Source organism: Anser cygnoides, chromosome 1 (assembly GCF_040182565.1).
Source record: "Anser cygnoides isolate HZ-2024a breed goose chromosome 1, Taihu_goose_T2T_genome, whole genome shotgun sequence".
NCBI lineage: Eukaryota > Metazoa > Chordata > Aves > Anseriformes > Anatidae > Anser > Anser cygnoides.
The window spans coordinates 74,106,208-74,126,944 of NC_089873.1; the positions used below are offsets into that span (position 1 = coordinate 74,106,208).

Here is a 20,737-nt window from a genome sequence, read left to right on the forward strand (position 1 = left end):
ATAAAAGGATGTTTCTGTCTGTGGCTCTGCTTCTTCTGCTGGAGCAATATTGCTGGGGAAGTCCAGTGCAAGCAGTTCTACTGGTCTCCAAATTCTTCCAAATCTCATACGCACACTTTAATTCAGATGCAACCAATGTGTTCATCAAAACCTTATGTCACTTAGAAATAGACTGACTGCCTTATGCCTGCTCTACATCTAGAGGCATTCCTTTGCTCTTGAAGGAAAAGGTTGGCAGAGCCCACTTCCATCCCTGCTTTTCCCTGCAAGTGTCAAATTAGATAATGCTTGGAAAATGGTTGAGTGACAGATGTTGTGTCAAGGAGCAAGAAGAGTTATTGTGCAAGCCTCGTTTCCAGCAAGAGGAATTCTGAATCACATGCTTCCTGGTAAGTACTCCCATAGTTAACCTGCCTCGTAGATAAGGTCATCATAGGTGATAATTCACAGTGATCATTTCTGACTTTGTTTTAAAGGTAAGGAAACACTGATTTCATAAACTGTCAATATTGTTGAATTTGGTATATGACCTATGGTTTTCTCTTCAGTGTTAGGAATTTGCTTTTCATAATGGAGAAACTCCCTGCAAGTTTTTCCTGGGACTGCAGTCAACAGAATTACCATTTGCAGGTAAGAAGAATGTATCAAGTGCCCACCAATTAGGGTGGGGCTCCAAAGCTAGCATTGGCGGTAACTGAGACAGAATTTTGTATTGTATTATGTCATTTATGATAGAAGATAGCAAACCAAAGTTAGAAACTTCTACACAGAAGTAACTGCCTGAGCAGACAAATTCTAATCATGTCTTTGAAGCCTATGCAGATTTCCAGAGATGATCAAATTACTCTGCTACCTCTCAGTAAAGGTTGTTATGTTCCTAACAGTAATACTCACAAAACTGGTGATGATGAATACTTACTTGGATTATAATGCTTACTAATAACATTCAGGATGTTTGGGTGCAAATAAGAAGAATTTCTAAGTGAGTATATCTTTAAAGAATGACCAGTGTGCTACCCTAACAGAAGGCTGCCAGAACTTGGAAAAGTGTATCAATGACTACGTCAAGCAGTCTAATTTTCTTATAGCTCTTTACTCATCTTGTGTCGCACCACCATCCTTTCTGTGGATTCTTATGTGCCACTCCTGTGTTTCATGCAGCTCCGTACCATAACTTGTGGAGTAGTGCAGAGGTTTGTAACCCAGTCAGCAGCTACTGAATATTCAAGGAAGTTTGTTGCTTTTCTGTGCCTGAGCTTTACTTGTCTGTCTGCGTTATGACCATTCTGTGAAGTAAGCGTTTTACCAAAGCAAGCAGTTTACTAAATTTTGAGTCTGAACTCATACACAGCTTCAAACCTTGTGTCATCTGGAAGGCTACATTATGCAAAACTACTTGGCTGGCTGTTGCTTTTCACTTGGCCTTCAACTCTATCTTTAGCACTAGATCATTTAGAGCCAGTCATCTGGTGATGCATTGTTTGGAGTGTGGTAGTTTTCTTCTCATCTTCACTCGTTTTTATAGCCTAGGTCATGTACATATCATTTAGCTTATACTTAATGTGCTTTTTGGATGAATCGGACTTCTATATGTCTCAGTTGCTGCAACTAGTCTGCGAAGAGTGGCATTTTCCTGCTGGAGTAGGAAAGAGACTGATTTTGATTAATACGTGCTGTTCCTGAAGTGCTGCATTTGTAATCTGGACATTCAGGAGTTACTGTCTTCTGGAAGATTATTTTTGCTTTTTTTGTTTTGCAAGTGGTAAAATCCTTGGTTTGATTAGAGTTTCTGCAGTCACAAATTTTTTAAAAGATGCGAGGATACTGTCATCTTTCAACTTCTATTTCTTACATTTGTGAATATTGTGTGTTAATACTACATTTACTATTTGTATTTTCATGCAACTGTTTTCTTCTAACATTACACACTTTCAACTGGAAAGGAAACAGTAGTAGAAACCTAATAATTATTTTTTTATATAATTTTTTGAGCAGATACTATATAACTTCTTTCTTATCACTAAATTATCTAAATGTTTGTGGGTTTGTTTTGTTTTGTTTTTCCCATTGTGGCATGTTGCAATATTTCTGATTATATTTGGTGTCATATAATCTTGATTTGAGTTCTCAGCAACATCTGGGGTGGGAGGATCAGCAAAAAAATAGGAAATTGTGTTTTATGAATTTGTTAAAAAACTGGCATCAGATAACTTGGAAAAATTAGCATGAAATTCTGTGCTGGTTTAGGAAAATCATGCCACAGTATTAGTTCTAAAGATGTGTCACTTATACTTCGTTATTTGCAATAAAAGCTAGTAAGCGCCTCATCTTTGCTCTTGAGAACTGATGTTACCTTTCTTTATGGTTGCCCAAATCTAGGGAGAATCTGTAAGCAGTGCTGTCTTCCTTTTTTAAGCAGCGTAGTAAGGTACGTCCAAGATGTGGACATAGCACGATAGTGGCTAACATGAGGAAGTACGGTTGGACGGCAGCCATTCTCTCGTGGTCTCAGCAGGTCAGAGTGCATTGGAAAGCTGATCATCCACTCTTGACTTTTCTTGACACATCTGTTGATTTTATTTATTTTTGCTATTTAGCATACTGTTACAAAACAAGAGAAGAATCACCTTATGGCCTAGCTTTTGGGTAGTGCTTTTAGGCTAGATCTAAAAACCTCGTGTTCTCGATACTTTGTCGGGCAAACATAGGCAAACTACTTTTGATCTTGAGTCTTTTAATGTTCAAGTTGCAGGGATTTTTAGCTGTCAGCCCCCACAGTAATTCTCTTAATGTTCAAGAACCAGTTTTTCTCTGTCTAGTAAAAGGTCGCCCTAGCTCTCCCCTTTGAGCTGATTCAGCTCAGTCTCCTTGCAACACGAAAGCGTTTTGCTGAACTGGCTCTTACTGATGTGCCAGCAGCAGTAAGGCCATGTGCAGGATTTCCAAGGCTGGAGTTCACCTGCAAACAACTGAATGTAAAATTCATTTTATTCATATAGTGTTTAAAGTCATAGTGAAAGGGATACACAAAAGACACTTCTCCCATTCGTTTATTCACATTTTCCATGGATTTTTGTACACTTCCTCAATGTGTTAGAACTAATGAAAACATTGTTACAGGACAAGTTATGTGAAAATTAAATATCCACTGAAAAATTCAAAGCAGTTTGAAATCTATTAAACTCTAACAGATCATCACATTCAACACTTTCATTGAATTTATACTAGCTCATGCCACTTTAAATTGTTTAATGTCAGTTATTTCTTGCACACAGGCACCAGTTACAAAGTCTTAGCAAATGCAAATAAGGCATCAGAAAGAAAGTCTTTAAGGACATTTTAAGTGTTACGGTGCTGCAAAGGGAGCTGAACGGGAGTTGTTACTAAAGCCTACCTCTTAATTGTTTTATGTTCCACAACATATGGAACTATAAATTTCACTTGAACTTTCATGTCCATCAGCCAGAAGAGATTATTGGAAGACACTCACTGTTGTGTTCCCAAATAGACCATTTAAGCACATTACAAAAAAAGAAAAAAAACTACATATAGCAATGTGGTATTTTAAAATAAAATTCACACCAACTGTAATAATCTCCCTTAGTGATGACTCTGAAAATTAAAAGAAACTGAAATCTTGATTTTCTTTTTTTGGGGAGTAGAAAAATGGGAGGGAAAAGATTTCTAAGCTGCTGAAACTTCACAATCGCAGCAAAAGGAAGAATGCATGTTATCCATTAGACGCTCCAACACCTATGTACAGTTTTAGCAGTCAAGGCATTAACTCAAATTAGGGAGGACCCTTACATCTTTAACATCAGGCATCTGATTTCCAGCTGTTAAGTATAATATGTGCCAACCAGGAATGCTTCATTGAGTTGAAATCCTGATCAAAATTCCTTCCCTGTATAGCATATGCCACTTTGTTATGAAGGCATTAATTGATTTCTGTGCTAATAACTTGCTTTTAACTCATTTTAGGCCTTTTTTTTCCCTATGAAATAATCCCTGGCTTTTTGCAACAACAATGTATTTCAATATTTAACTAGAAACTAAAGCATCAAAGATTTTTTTTTAAACAGTCCTAGAGAAGGATTGTGCTTTATACCTGACCAAGTGCACCTTGACTTCCTTCTCTTGCTTCATAGTCCAGATAATTGCAGAGTCACTATGAATGGTGTTGATTCAATCTCTAATTTGCAGTAAAACTCCTTCCTACTCTTAGTGGGACCTTTTCCATGTAAAAGTTTTAAACCCATATGTTTATACGTATATTTGACATTCTCATTAACACAGGATTCCTATTACTTTCCCTTAGGCTTTACTGATAAATATGTAAATTGCTAAAGAATCCGGATTTCTCATCTCAATTAGTCTTTCCCACAGCTAATAGAAAATAGTACTTGCTGACATGGATATTGTTTTCCAACACGTTTATTATTCTATTTATCTTTCTTTAATATTCTGTGCTCATGCTCAGAATGGTCACCCTTGAATACGATAAAGATGCACTTGCCAGTTTTAGAACCAGGCCAAAGATGTGCGTGCAAAACACCAAGTCTGCCTCAATTTGGAGGCAAGTCATTAAGTATACATAGAAAGTTCAGTTTGTCTCTAAGTGGTTTAAGTTAATTGGTCCACACTTCAATAGATATATATTAAATCTATATAGCCATCGGATTTAGGAAGTAAACAAACACAAAACTAAGGCCCCTGAAACACTCTGTACTGAATTGTTCTTAAAGTGAGATGTATAAAAAAAATCTGCTTACCCCATCCAGCAATCTAATCTAAAGACACCTCTTCATGGAAACGTGTTTAAAACACTACAGTCAAAAGACAAATGCACTATTAACTGAGCCCTTGGACATTAAACCTGAGCCTATAATAAACTTTCAGGCAATATTCTGTTTTTCATTCATACACAATTAACATGCAAGATCTCAGCTTTTTGGCCTCCAATTAAGGTATCAGAAAGACAAAAAAAAAAAGTAGCCTCACTTACTTTCAGTGGTTAAACACTAAGCCAGATGAAAAGAAAAAAAAAAGGCACCAATTTCAAATAATACTTCAAACGGTATCTCAACTCCTTTTGCACTTGAATATTGAAAATGCAATTCCTGTGACCTCAGCATAGCTGAAAGGAGAACGAAGGCCTTTGTTTTTGAACTTTGGTCTAGCAGGCTATAGGTCTACTTTAGTTAAGGGGGGGGGGAGGGGCAACGCCTTAACCTGAAGCATGCAGTAAATCAGGAATTAAGGCTGCCATTTGTTCTCCCATGGAGAGCAGCAGAAAGCAGGTAAGATGTGCTGCATCTCATCAAGAGGTACTACTGTTTTTTCCCCACCATTAGGCATTGCAGAGTCCCCTGTGAGAATTGCATCATGCTGCTGCTTTCACCTGTGTTCCCCATGCCCCATTAGCCAGAGGCAGGTTGGCATGTTTCTTTCATCTCCCCAAAGCTGGTGAGTGAGACAAATACAAGGGTAGTTCAAGATAAACATTAGCCTCTAGCTCTTTGATAGTTTCTAGAGCTGGAAATGAAGCAGAAAAAATATTTAATAGGGAAGGAGTTTCCAGCCAACTAAGACAAGGTTTGAAAAATAAAAGGATTTAGAAAAAAAAAACCACCAAGGTCTGATAAAGCTGAGATGGAAACTCAGAACACTGTTCTGATCTGTGAATTATTGCCACATGGTTTAACTCTGCTGAACACAGTTACAGATTAAACTAGTGCTCCCTATTTGTGACAGAAAGCTTGTCCTAGAGCTGCAAACTACTGCTCTATGTTAGGTACTACAGTAACACATCGTATTTTTAGCACAGGGGAAGGGTAATTACTTAAACATACTTACGCACATGGTCTTGGTAGCAGCCCAAGACAAGATAAGGTTTTGTAAAAATCCTGAATTTTGTCTGTGAAAAGCTATCTTCAGTAAAGTACGAGTAAGTAGCACAACACGTATACTTACAGCTCTGCCTCTGCTGTGTTTCAGTTTTAGCCCGAGGGATTAGGGAAGAATTCTTCTGAGTGACCATAATGGAAGCAGAAGCCTTTGCCTCTGATTTGTCAGATAAACGCCATCTGTGGTTGTGGTCCAAGATAAACAGTCCTCCAGTTGTCTGCTTATAATATTGCACAGCGTTAGCTTGTTGCTACAGTAAGAACAGAACTGACAGTTCTTCTCTAAGAAACATTACTGTCAACAAGACTATGCAAGCAAACTTTGTTTTAAATAGCTGGAGATGCAGTCTCCCAGTCCCCAAAAATCACACAAGTCTGTAAGAGTTAAAACAGTACAATATACATCATCATTATTGTTTGAGTACATTGTCATCATTGACAGTTTAAAAATTAGTCTCAACAGAATATGTTAAAGTTAAAAATCAGAGTACAGAAACAGTTTAAACAGTTACATTTGAACATCCTCTCAGAACAGGAGGGTTTTGCATTGCACCGCAGTCTGTGAAGAATCTCTGGTACCATAATTTTCTACTCTGATTTCAGTCCATTCAGTCAAGTTGGCCAGTGTTAAAAACATGCTTTAATTTAAATCGATGTGGTTTATCCAGAAGAGGTCCTGTATTTAGATGTTGAAAGAAGGGAGCACAGTCCAACACTTGTGTTCTATTAAAGCTTTTATTAGCTACTTTAGATTTTCCTCACAGATTTTTCCATAGTTTCTATAACAGTTCTTAACATCAGAGTAAGATTTAAGTGTTCAACTGAAGTTATGGACAAAAAAAACAGAGCAGCAGCAGTTTGGCAATAATTTCTGAAATCACTGACTGCAATATACTTAAGCCTCCTTCTTCTCCAGTAAGATTTTGTGCAACTCATCTGCGTCCTCACTTGTTTTCACCCTTATTAACATAGTGACAGGAACAGCTGGATTGTTCTCATCAACTGGTGGATTAGGAACACAAACTATAAGAACATTGTTTTTTCCGGTTCTTGTACATGGCATCTTGGGTGGAATTAGAACATTCAACAGTATGTTTCCTGCATATGACAGAAGAAAAAATTAAAGTTAGAAAATTTCCATCTTTTACTGTAGTATGGATGTTAGTGTACTTACTAAATAGGGATTTAAGTTTGTTTTGAAGGAAGGCAGTTGACAAGTGCCATATAAACTTGTCTTATTCTTCTCTAAACATCTGTGCATAGCCACTGTTCCTGATTTATCTCCTCAGTAGGAATGAGGAATCTCTATACTATATCCTCCCCTTTTTTAAAGGGAGGAATCTGAACAATATCAAATGATAGTAGTAGGGACACGCAAGGAAAAGGAAATGAAACAAAAGGAGAATCAGCAAATAAGGAATTAAGTCACAGTACTTAGTTTATGCTTACACAAGTTATTCATTCTTAAGCACAGATCATAAGCAGAAGCAAAAAGTTAGCTTTAACACACGTACAGACATAATTTAAAAAACAAAATAAAATCGACAAACTATTGTAGAATAAGTACTTTGTATCCTCGAATCATACACAACTGATGTTGATACCACCAAGTTACTAATAACGGCTTTATGTCAACTTGTTAAATTCTGTCATGAGTATGAGATACTCAGTATTAGTGGTGTATTAGAACAACTGCAAACAAACTCTAAATCTGCTTCAACAGAAGATGCACCCATTTTGTAAACCTGGTAAATAGTTCAGAACACGGTAGTGGTATTTAGGGTAAAGTCAGTCTTCGCCTTCCTTTCCAGTTCAGTTTTTCAAACACAGTGAGATTTTAGGAAAGGATTACAGCACTGTGTAAAGATAGCAAAAAAGGGAAGTGTGCATCACTATGACTGTAGCAGCTTGTACAAACCAATGCTTGAAAACACTAAACTAAAATGTCTTAAAAGGGTATGAGCTGAAAAGGGATTTCCTGATACATCACCTCAGATGAAAGTAGAGGGAATTAAATCAACATAATGAAAATTAGCATCAGCTGAGTAAAAACTAAGACTTCTGTTATAGGGCACGCAAGTTGGAAAAAGCAAGTTTTCACCTGCTCTACTCATTCAGACCCCTAAAGAAATGCTGAGAGCAATGACAACTCTGCCATACATCTGCCTTCAGTTTTATGGCTAAGAACTGCCTTGATGGAGCCTTGTTTCCATCAAAACAAGTAAATGATGTAGAAGTGACTGACACAGGAATCCCAATCTCACCAGACATTTGAAAGTTTCACCTAATGGGTCTGCAGAAGGTTTCTATAGACTTACCAGAACACTTTATAAAGTGAAACTGAGATGAGATTTACCAGTGACCTATAGGTACACCATGGCTTAAGTTCTCACATCTTTTATATGTGTAATTTATTCTGTTTTATTGAAGTTGTGAAGTACTTGTGAACTCCATATTCACATTTGCTGAAGCAAGGTACTAAGAGGTAGTAAAGTTTCTCAACAATTAATATCAAAACATGTGACAATTTGCCTGCATCTCAGCAGGAAATATGTTGATCTTCATTCTTCACACCTCTGATGCATTTATACATGATTGTGGCATCTTCAAGCTGAGCTTTGGAGCCATTAAACAAGCCAGGAATAGAGAACAGCTACTAAAACATAAAGGGGAAAAAAGTATCCAAACATAAACCATAACCTATTGCTTCCTTGCACTGCTTAAGGTGTGTTATTTCAGAACACCTGTTAAAGGCATACAATTGCTTGAAATTATTCAGAAGAAAAAGTTTTTCATTAACCTTGTCAGTTATGCTGTGTAACAAAATCTAATGTTTTGCAGGGAATTTTACATTGAGACTTGTTACTAGATCGAATTTACTTACCTAAATTGGTATCTGCTCGGACTAGGAGCTGAGTTTTCTCATTTCCTGCTGGTTTCAAGTGTAATGTTCCTACACCTTTTTCTTTAAACTCATTATCCTTTTTGTAGAACAGTTTGCATCTGTGCACAAAAAAAAGCAAACCTAGTTTGCGCAGATATGCAGAGATAAAATACAAATATATCCAAATATATACATACGTAGATATATGCATGCATCTGACTCCCAGTAAGCTGTTTAATAATAATCAGTTAACATGCTGTGAGTAGCATAAATATTTATTCTTCCTGATCTTGACTGTTTCATTTTCTAACAGATGCACTAGAACAGTTCATTTGGAAGGGACTTCCAAAGATTCAATCCAACTGCCTGACCTCTTCAGAGCTAACCAAAAGTTAAAGCCTATTATATTACTAAGGGCATTATCCCAATGTCTCGAGCACTGACAGGCCTGGGGCACCAACCACCTCTCTAGGAAGCCTTTTCCAGCGTCTGACCACACTTGCAGTAAAGATTTTTCCTAATTTCCAGTCTGAACCTGCCCTAGTTCAGCTGTATGACATTGCCTCCCATCCTGTCAGCAGCAATCAGCTCCACTTCCCCTCCTCAGGGAGCTGCAGAGAGCAGTGAGGTCACCTCTCATCTCCTTTTCGCCAGACTGGGCAACTCAAGTGTCCTAAGCCTCTCATAGGACCTGCCTGCCAGCCCTTGTACCAGCTTTGTTGACATCCCCTGGACACTTTCAAGGACCTTAACATCCTTTTTATATTGTGAAGCCCTGAACTGCACACAATATTCAAGATGAGGCCACACCAACAATATATATAGTGGGGGAATCACCTTTTGATCAGCTGACTATGCTGTGTTTAATGCACCCCAAGATGTGGTACAATGGTACTTAACAGTTCAGAAAAAGGAAGGTCAATCTTTCTTTCAGTACTGAAATGACAAATGTTACTTTCAGGGGAAAAAAAGACAACATATAGCAACTTGTACTCAGGATCTATAAGGAATAATTAAGGAGTAGCAGCTGTAATTACTGTAAGGCACTATTTTAAAACAGCGATTGCAAAACACTACATACTGTATCATTCTGGACTTATAATAGGACTTTTACATAAGATTTGACAACACTGGAGCTTGTCTTAAAACAACAAACCTAATACCATTCTTAATAAATTGGCTTGCAACTTCTCTTAGATAAAGTAAAATACTTTTGTACATGAAAACTCTCTGCCAAGTGTTAAGCAGACATACAATTACTTGGACTACTAAACATGATTTCAAAAACTGTTTCAGGTGGAGTTAATCTCACTTTGACGTTAGAAGTACAACTTGTTCACTCCTTCATACAACAGTTTGTATTTTCCAGCTGAAGAGTCTTATTTTAGGCTACACAAATAACTAAGCATCCAACTGGTTTTGAAAGTACAGTAAGTTATTTCTGTAGTGCATGCCCTACAATTTAAGCTTACAAAACCTGGTGAAGGCAGAAATTTTTTCAATCATTTAAGAAAATGATCACAAATGGCCATCACAGCTGTGTCCAAGACACAATATTACTAAGATCCTACTTATCTTTGTAAGTACCTTTTTACAAGTGGAACTTCATGTTCTAAACAGCTTCCTAAGAAGCTTTATTAACTAGGAAGTCAAGAACATGTCATTAATTTTTACACTGCAGTGGTTAAGAATAGCAAAACATAGGTATGAATTCTATTTTCAATTTGCTATTCTAAGGTAAAGTCACTTACTTCTTTGAGTAGAAAGCATCATCCTCTTTTATTTCATTAACAATGACTTTTGGTGGCTCTTCTTCCTTCTCTTCTCCATCTTTAAATAAAAAGTTGTAATACATTCCATATGTTAATGTTATAAGCATATGATCTGGAAGGTGTTTCGGCTTGTTAACTAGAATTAGTTTATGCATGCTGTATGTTACATAAACATGCAGAGCCTGTCAGTAATTGCCAAAATACCTTTAAGTCAATGTGGGCTCTAAAGAAGCTTTACCTACAGAAAAAGTCTTTGTTTTCATTCAGCCGCATGCCTCAAACAACTTCATACTCACCTTCAATTTAAACTGAATGAAAATACCCAACCATCAAACAATCAAAAAACAAATTAAAATACCAAGTTTAATGAGTAAAATTTAAGTTAAAGCCTTTTGATGGGGAAAAACAGTTGTAACATTTCCAAGAGTAGCCTTTACCAATTATACATACCCCCAGAGGCCAAGTTTAATTTGGGGGGAAGGGTAATCAGGAGTGACAGCCAAGAAACAGGGACAGGATTATGCCTTTCCAGTCCCTACAGCTGCTATAGCATTTCTATAGCTGACTATACCCAAATTAGCTAAAAACTTTCAAGTAGCACGCAATTTTATTGTCTCTTGTGGTCTGGTAAATAAGATGTATGAAATCATGAGGGATCTTTTAATTAATCTATTGGGGAAAAGCACCAGGTATGAAGTGTCCCACAGGCTCAAAGATGAACATACCAGTTGTTTTAAGTTTCATCGTTTCAAGTCTTATATTCAGCTAAAAAAAACATTCTATTACAGAGAGTATAAATTTGACAGACATGCATAGGTCTTGGTAATCATATACTTTGAGTGTTACTTAAGCAGCATGCAATACTGAGAATTCCACATTGCTAGTAAAATTTTGCAGTTTTCAAATTCAGTAACTATGATATAGTTCAATTTAGTGTTATTTCATCTTTGCAGTATTCTTCAGTCACAATCATTCACCATTTACCATTACAATGTTTTTTGAAAATAGAATTTACCTTTATCATCACTATTCCCACTTTCTGTCTGAGCTTCTAACACATTGGTGGATACTGCAGTGAGAGACTTTGTTGGGTTTGTGTCTTTTCCAAACAAACCTGAATTCCCAGGAGAGAATGAGAAACTACTAAGTGTTCCTGAGCCAAGGGAACCCAAAACAGAACTGTTGACACTCTTGCCAAAATTAAATGAGACAGTTGATGTAGCTCCTAACGATGGGCCTCTTTTTTCTGCTGTAACTTCAGGTTTTTTGTCCGAGGTATCTTCAGTTTTGTTGTTAAACAAAAATGTTGATCCTTGCTGTAGCTTTGAATTCCCAAATGTGGAAACAGACTGAGTGCCAGGTGTCTTGCTGCTTTCATTTTCAGACCCACTATCACTACTGCTTCCATGTTGTTGTTCAATAGTTGCTAAATACTTCTCATAGTCTCTGAAGATGGGCGTCAGATCACACAAGGGGTTTGTGTTTACATGCTTAACTATCCAGTCACGCACAGAACAGTTTAAAGCTGCTAACTGTTTGTGATAAACACTAGAGCTGCAGACTTTGCTCTGAGTATAGCCAGAAGATGATGGTTGGCTGCCACCATTAGCTTTTGGGCTTGCAGCTTTCTTTTCAGTAAATGCAGTAGTAGCCGGACCATTTGATATGGTAGATCCTATTAAAAGAAAATCATGGTTTAGAGCTTTTTTTTTTTTTTCCTCCAGACTGCATTTCTTATAAAACCCTAAGCTAATATCTCCATTATTTCTGTATTAAATCCATTAGTTTTGTACAGTTATTACAGTGTAGTGTGTTGCATCATGACACTGTGTGCTAGATAGCACAGTTTCAAAGTGTCCGATAGCAAATGCGTTCCATTGCCTTTATCTCTAAAAGGTTTTATCTCCAGTATTACATCAAGAATGACTTCAGTTTCCACCTCTTAAAACTGCATGTATTTGATAACTTGTCTCTCCACCAGTATAAAAATCTTTAGGAAATTTTACAAAGATCAAGTCTTAAAACCTTAAAGCAGAACTACAGGGTTAGTGAAAAAACAAATTCCATCATTACATTAACCTACAGAACTTATGGCTGAATTTTCTGATGAATATGTATGCTTATTTAAAACTTACCAAATACAGATTGTGTTTCAGAGGTTGTCTTCAAACTGCTGAACAAAGGAGTACTAGAGATACTACTGCTTCCGTTAGACAGGCCTTCTAAAGGCTTTATTCCTGCACCATTACCAAACCCACTGAAGCCGCCGCCTCCTTTTCCAGAAGGCAAAAAGCCTTTAAACCCTTTAAATGCTCCTCCACCTTCAGACTGGGGAGAAAAGAGAAAAAGACAACCAGTTACATACACCTTTATACTTCTATCCTCACTTGATATTCCATTTATTTTGCCCTTGTTCAGTGTATCATTTCATGCCCTATTTCATGTCCCTTATTCTAAGTCAGCTATGTAAACAGAGTTAATAGCTTCCTTATGACACATACTCCTGCTATTTTTAAAAGACTCAGATGTTTGGAATGAAAATAAAACTAGTTAGAGGAAGTGGATACCTAGAAGCTGTTCAGAGCAGTGGATGTGTCTGACTACCTATTTAGAGATTCAAAGCATTTTGTTTTCTTTAAATAATTATGTAGCAGTATGTAATTGTAGGCTTATTTTCAGGAACTTTTAGACTCTTAATTGTGGCTGTAAATGCTAACACTTCAAACCACTCATCAAAACAGTATGTTTTGTAGTCACCTGTGTAACATTTAAGTGACTTACAAAAAATATTCCTATGTCACTGACGGGAAAAGCAAAAGACAGACTGTACTTGATAAAGTAACATGTATGCTTTCTTCGACTTTTTCATTACCTAGTTCTGAACATGATCTTTATGACCATAATATTTTATGGTGTAATTTCTTACATGTTTTTAAAATGCGGTCATACAGCACGATTAGCAACCAAACAGGCACTGCTACTTTTAGCTACTACATATAACATCTTTTGAGGTAATGAGCACTTATTACTGGAGTAGAAATTCTCTACTTTCAGTGTCTCTGCACAGGAGTCAGAGGAAAAGGAGAATCATTTCCAAGTTTCATCTGCTTTTTCTACTGAGAAATAGCAGAACTTGGCAACTGTAGGTTCACTTCCAGTATCTGGCCTTGCGGGTCTGGGCTCTTTCTGTTTCCCTTCGTGCTTTACTTTTTCCAATTAAGTCATTGATTCCTCATTCCTAGTTAGCTATTTTTATCCTGTCTTTGATCAGTCCTACCTCTCTCTCCGGACATTCCAGTTAAACAGCAGTCTCTGTCTTTGTAGCATTCTGCTTGCTCCATTTAGGAACGTCAGTAAACTTCAAGTTTGTTTTTGTAAATGTTTCACAGATCTATCGTGCAGACTCAGCTGTTCTGCCATCTCTTCTGCTTTTTAGACTTTGTCTAGCCTATCCTACCTCTTCTTCCAGCTCTGATCCTGAACAGCTAACTCCCAGCCTTCTATTTCTTCTGCAATCATCTAGTCCCCTTTCCCAACCAATTGTTTTTCCATTTGCTTTTGTCTCTGAATCTCTCCTGTTCAAGTTCTCTTTTTTTTTTAAAAAAACAAAACAAAAAAAAAAAACTTACATCAGAGTCCTCTACCACCTCTGTGGCTAAAACTACCATAGGCAAAAGTGGGATAGGACACAATTTATATTGCTAGAACAGAAGGAAAATAAAGAGCACAAGAGAAAATAACCTAACCTGTAACTGTGCCTAGTCCTGTTCTATCTAAAGGAAAGGTTGGATGTGGTGGTTACAGACATGTTTAGTGGGTGATATTGGTCGTAGGGTGATGGTTGGACCAGATGATCTTGGAGGTCTGTTCCAACCTTAATGATTCTATCTAAAAGCAAGTTGGATGATAGGTAAAATTTCTGCCCTGTTTCTAACACGGAGCATGCACTCTTGAGAGAGCACAGAAAGATATATATGACAAAGCATCTGTCATCAGGATTTTTGAAAGGACTATAGTCTGGTTAGATTGGGTACACCCACAACAAAGTCCAACTTCCTTTCTGTGTTCGTTATTGCAAAGAGTAGGAGGCACTAAAGCTCTTCAATGGGAAAGAACATTATCATTCTTTAAAAGAAAGATCTCTTTCACTCTCACATCAACTTAACGATTTGGCTTTTACTTGTTTAATGCCTGCCTTGGACATCCCCCAGCCCTCCAGTATGGTTAACTAATATCTTTTGATCTCCAGGCTTCTACCTCTGCAAAGATTGGAAGCGCAGGAGCTGACTAGTTGCATATACACTTTAAATGATAACTTTATGTAGTACTGTTACAGGCCCAAAGTAAAAATGTGAACGCTTATGTCATATTTTGCAACTGAGTCAAACTATGACAATCATGTTCAGTGATTACATTACCTCTGATCCAACGTTCCGGCGCTTTGCTTTTTTAATAGCTCTGTTCTTCAGGACTTCCTCACTGGCCACTGAGAAGGTTCCCACCTTTGAGAAGAAGTTATGAAATCATTAGTGAAATTCTCAGAATGCATAAAAGTATCATAGTCTGAAGAAATGGCTGAGATGCTAAGATAGTTTTTGAACACATCTGTAACACTTTTCCCTAACAACTAAGGAATGAAAAAAGTTACAGTACTGTGATTAGTAAAATACAAAAATATTATAGTACTGTTGATACTGTCACAGTTCTGTCTTCCCTGTTCTACATTTAATTTCCTTTCATACAGACTGCAATCTCAATTTTTCTAGGACAAATAATTCAAGAAATTTTGTGTGTTTTTTTAAACAAGAAAATATTATCTTTGCTGAAGGTAATCTGTCAGTATTGCACTGTTACAAACAATACTCAGCTTGGAGGAGGTATATTGAGATGTATTGACAATATTCCACAATCTTGGAAGTTCAGTTATCAGTGAAGGTAGATCATTATTAATTACTACCCCAAAATAAATGAGGAAATCAAGTTTGTTTATATTCATATTTCTGGAAGAGTACTATCAGTTTTCTTTCTTACAGTCTATAAGCCTAAACATTCAATATTTTTAGTAGCATAGAAGCTAGCATGATTTGTTTAGAGATAAAACACAAGCCTTAAATAAATATTAGACACTAACATGGAAGTCTCATTTTACAACCAGATGAAGCGTCTCATTTGACTGTTTGTTTAGGCCCCCTGGCTGTGTACGGACATTCTGCTAAGCACTTCAAACTAATGTACTTCTGAAATTAACTACTACTGACCTATAAAACAGCTGGGAGAGATATGAAAAAAATATCCAGACTGTATTATGTCAGTGAAACTTAAAATCAACTATTTCAAGAAATCAAAGGTACTTTTCTTGTGAACTGAATAAACATCCATCACACAGCTGAAGGGTTCAAAAGTATTATACATTCTAACATGCCTGGGTTTCCCTTTAAAAATGTAAAGTTGCTTTCCTCTAAGCCACTGATGTCATTTTAACTGATAAAAGCTGTTTTGCCATGTGGTCTGCATATACTGGGAGCTTTATTAAAATAACTAATTTATATAAAATAATCTTTAATATACTTTCAACCAATTTCACTGTAGATTTCACCCACAAGATGAATAGTGCACATAAATAACTATCCTGCTACCTGCTGGGGGGAAAAAAAAAAAATCTAATGTATCTAATGTAATCTAAGTTCACCTCCTCAGCTTCATCCTCCTGATCCCAGTTTCTGTCAGTCAGTTCCTTTTCTGCAATTCTCTTTGCCATTTTTCCACACCTGTGTATAAAAACAATCAGAAATGCAGAGAATCAAATACATGGGAATTAAATTCTAAACAACCTTGATTTGTATTATTCAGAACAAGTAATGAGAATCAGAGTTCATACAGAAGTCAGTCAAAATTGGAGTGACCGTTGAAAACCGAGTGTTTTTAAAAACAATGAGCAGCACGTGAAACTGGAGTTGTGGTTATTAGCCAAACTTGATATTAAATTTAAACAACAATAGAAACATGCAGTTCAACTACAGGTTAACTGTTCTTTAGCAGCTGAGCTGGCTAAAAAATTCCTTTCAGTCCCATGATCCATTCCTCATCACTGCTTACTCTGAAGGGCTGAAAAAAAAAAAGAAAAACATTGAACACGCGAAAAAGGATCTGGTTAAAAGATTCCATATCCCAGTCCATCTTGCTTCAGGATACCCAAGGTAAACACCAGGAGTCTTGCAAAAGTAAAGTTGCTTGACAGCGCCTAAAATGAATACTGATACGGACCTGATAAGGAATACTGAAGCAACTGGCCAGACAGCTTACTTTGGTTAAAGATGAACATACTCTGCTACAAAAACCAGGGTTGCTAGGACATTAATGGGAATGTTGAAAAAAATCTATTGCAAATAAATAGGTGACTTTTCCTCTAAAAGAGGCCTAAGATGTATCATTGGTTTTAGATCAATTAATGTAAGCAGCTAATTGTTATTTTGCTAGTTACCTCTGCAATGTAAAGCAAAAGCAACTCTGAAGAAGTAATGCTTGTAGTTTTAACTTCCGACTTCCATTTTAGTGAAGTACAATTCATTAGCTATGCTCAAAAACAAAGAATGAATCGAGCTGTGTTATTTTATCTGAAAGACTTGGCAAACAATCACATTACTAAAGTTTTATATGGAAAGAAGTTATTTTGACTATGATTTTATCATCCGAAGTTAATATGAAAACTTTTCAGAGAAAAGATGTAGTTTTGTAGCAACACAGGTCTTAAGCAAGTGCTAGAGTTAAAATTCCTCAAAAAAAAAAAAAAACTTAGGTTTATGATTGAGACCTGAACAGAAGATAAATCCACAAATAGTTGAATTTCAGAGCCAAAAATGACAACACATGATTACAGAACATCTTGCTTAGCCAATTAAATATTTTTAAACAGAACAGTAAATCCAACTGCACAGCAGTCTTACAAAGGTCGTAAGTCAAAGCTGTGAGTTTTGGTATGACACACAAATTTCACAAGCAGAAGCAAAGTTATTAGGATCTTTCAGAAGGGCAGTGACAAAGACTGGTTTATATAAATGCTTTAAAATGGCATAAACCACACCATAGATAAAGCAGGTGTCCTACTATGCAACTCATGATTCTCTGCAGACTGGCTGTTTAAATCTAAGCCAGTGAAAAAAATAAAAATAATTATTTTAAAATTGGCTCCCTGATATAGTTTCCCACAGGAGTATACAAACACTTGCCACCAGAGGAAGGCAAGATTGGATCTCTTTGGCAGCAGCCACAGCTCAAAGGCTTGTGAGACTGTAACCTAGAATTACTCCATCAGATCCCACAGAAGATCAAATTATCACTCTTGACACCAGCCACTAAAGCATTACAAGCACTACATTAACCAGAAAGCTATTCTCCACTAAAGGGAAAAAGCAGTAACCAAATCGGCCTAGGCTCCAGGTTCTTTACACCTACCTCTGTTTATATGATTTCTCTAGATCAGCACTGAAAATAGGAGCAGACGAGTATCTAACATACACAAAGCAGCAAGAGAATTCTAGACATTTCTAACCTGTGAAAGAAGCAATGCAAAGCCACCTCTATCTGATGTTTTCTATACATATACACAGGACAATCTTCAAGAAGTTTTTGTAGCAAGTGTTCTGAATAGGTCAAGATGGGAGTATTTTGAGAAACAGCTTTTTATTTGAACGGCACAACAGAGAGGTTTTGTTGAGCTACTGCAATCCACCTAGTAAGTTATTTACTATGCCTTACTTAATGTAAGAATAGGTCTGAATTTTAACATTTGCATTCCACAGTACAGTTTACCTACTATAAGGCTTAAAAACTTGCCCTATTGGAACGCAAGACCTAATACTGGGGAGTGGAACAAGTCACTAGTCCTTCATCCATACTTAGGAGCCCTCAGCCCCACCGTGTAAAGATGCCATGTGCACTGCAGCCACTTTTTACCCCCTGCTCCAAGGCAGGAAGCGTCCGGGGCTCCTGGCAGTAACAAAAGCCCCGGAACTGGGCGGGCGCATGGTGGCAGAGCCGGGTTTCACCATTCCTGAGGCACTGCTCTATTTCACCGCAGACTCCTGCGGTAGCACACACGGTCCCTCTAGCTTCCTTGTCAGGAGCCCTGCAGCCGCCCCGGAGAGGTCCTAACTTTTCTCCCTTCCCCCCAGCCGTTAAACGCAGCTCGCATTCCCCCAAAACCGCCGGCACTCCTCTCCCCAAGGCGCCGTCCGCCCCTCACAACCCTGTGCGTGCCCGTGAGGCTCCGGGGCGCTCCCCGGCCGCCCGGCAGCACCCTCCTTTGCGACCCCAAACGGCCTCGTTATTCCGCCGGGTGTTCGGGGGGGGCAGGCACGTTTTCAGGCCGATCCTGCCCTCCGTCCTGCGGGAAACCCGCGCCTTCTCTCACGGGCCGGGCACAGGAGACGGTGCTGCCACTTACCCCCGGAACACCTCCCCTCGCGAGGAGCGACGCTTGCTGCGGGGTCGAGGCTGCTGTGGGTGGGTGTCAGAGCCTGCTCGCAGCCTGCCGGGCTCCGGACCCCGCTCAGCATCTCCCTGCCGGGCTCCCCGACGCCGCCGCCATTTTGTGCCTGCGGGAAGGCGGCGAGCAGCGCACCAAGGCACCAGGCGGACACCGTCCCCCGCCAGCCCTGCAGCAGGGCGCATGCGCCTTTTGCTCAGCCGCCGCCGCTCGGGCGGCGCATGCTCGGTGCGACAGGCGGGCGGCTGTTCGAATGGGGGGGCAGGTGCGCGCGCGGCCGTTGGGGCCGTTGGCTGGGGCGTTGCTGGTGGGGGCGTCCTGCGGCGCACGGTGGCGGACGGTTTGCGGCCAGACCCTGGATCGTCGCCCTTCCTCCTCCCCGCGCGATTAAAGCGTGGGGTTATAGCTGGAAGCCACTGGGGAGAAGGCGATGCTCTCCCCGTAGGTTTAAAACAGTGGTCTCCAAGCGTTTTTGCATGATGTGCAGTGGTCGTGTGGCCGTAGGGCAGTAACGGTGACAATGAAAGCAGTCAGAAGGACCTGAAAACTGTGGTCTGAAGTCTTAGGATGCTAAGCCAGCAGGTGGAAATACCCCGACCTAAAATTAAAACAACAAACTTTTCATAAAGAACACGCTCTTGTAAAGCTTACCAATTCAATATATGGGATGGCAACGCCCCCCCCCAAAAAAAAAAAATTTGCATCACGTAACAGACTGGTTTTCGTCCTATCCGGGACCCTAGGATTCTAGCAGAGAGCCCTTCCTCAGTTGCGTTACTTTCAGTCTTCAAACACTGTATTTTCAAGTTACTGTGTTTCTTTATAAAATTGTAAAAATATTTTGAACCATTTTCAGGTAATAATTTGGAAAAGTCATTTTACCTGCTCTCTTGGGATTCTAGATATACTGTTTTAAAATGTGTCTCACTGCACAGTGATGGCATAAATGATCATTAATGCCTTGAATTTAAAGTTAAATATTTCTTAAGTACCTTGTTATCTTTCACTGTAGAAATAGGACTGTCGTGGTGCAAGAAAATTTTTTCTTTAGTTGGCACTCAGCTGATTATGCTTAGATATCATATATGTTTAGATCCCATCAGTGATGCCGTATTTTAAATGCTCACATAAATGCAGGAGCACTTTAAACATTCTCCTTTTGCATTTTATAGTATTGTCTATGAGGTAGTCCTTTTGAAAAGTTCTCTCCTTTAAATAGTCAAATCAAAAGTGTGAAACATTCCAACTTTATTTGCTTTCCCACAGGTTCCTAGTAGTTTATGGACATCCTTTCCCAGAGTTTGTGTGCACTCTGGTTTACCCCTTCCTAGTTGCAAAGACAGTCAGAGACAATCTTTAAAAAGAATTTCTGAAATAACTGCACTTTGTTTCTGTTTGCACAGAAGATACTCAAGGCTCTTACTAACAAACACTAAGACTCTATTATCCAATTTTCACAGTTTTCAGATCTGTGTTCCTACACATTTGTCTGTAAACCATGGGGGTTTTTCCCTGAAGTTCGTGTTGTTTGTTTCGCTTGCTTAGCCCCAAAACCTCAAAGTTGCTTCCGTCTGCAGGCAAGTTCTCTTGAGTTCCTCTTTAGTGAGCTTTTCCTCACTATTTTAAAGACTGGTTTGGTGCTAATATTTTCTGTTTGCTTTCCACTCTGTCTCTTTGAAATGTGGAGAGC

The 20,737-nt window shown here is 38.5% G+C and overlaps 1 protein-coding gene across 1 annotated transcript; it reads right to left on the reverse strand.

The window, feature by feature from the left end:
- Nucleotides 1-3,032: 3,032 nt before the first annotated feature.
- NUP50 (nucleoporin 50) lies at nt 3,033-19,291 on the reverse strand. The gene is made up of 8 exons (XM_013184696.3): nt 19,006-19,291; nt 16,252-16,330; nt 14,981-15,064; nt 12,698-12,890; nt 11,578-12,237; nt 10,542-10,620; nt 8,791-8,909; nt 3,033-7,004 (listed from the first exon to the last, which is right to left on the reverse strand). The coding sequence occupies exons 1-8, from the start codon at nt 19,230-19,232 to the stop codon at nt 6,802-6,804; spliced, it is 1,644 nt and encodes a 547-aa protein (XP_013040150.2). The 5' UTR covers nt 19,233-19,291; the 3' UTR covers nt 3,033-6,801.
- Between the last annotated feature and the right edge of the window lie 1,446 nt (nt 19,292-20,737).

Bases quoted from the DNA above. Each gene is read 5' to 3' on its own strand.
- NUP50 (XM_013184696.3), bottom strand. From the start codon at position 19,232: ATGCGCCCTGCTGCAGGGCTGGCGGGGGACGGTGTCCGCCTGGTGCCT. The intron at 16,331-19,005 runs GTAAGTGGCAGC...TTTTATACACAG, and splicing joins CGAGGGGAGGTGTTCCGGGG to GTGTGGAAAAATGGCAAAGA. The intron at 10,621-11,577 runs GTAAATTCTATT...TTTTATTTAAAG, and splicing joins TGGGAATAGTGATGATAAAG to ATGGAGAAGAGAAGGAAGAA.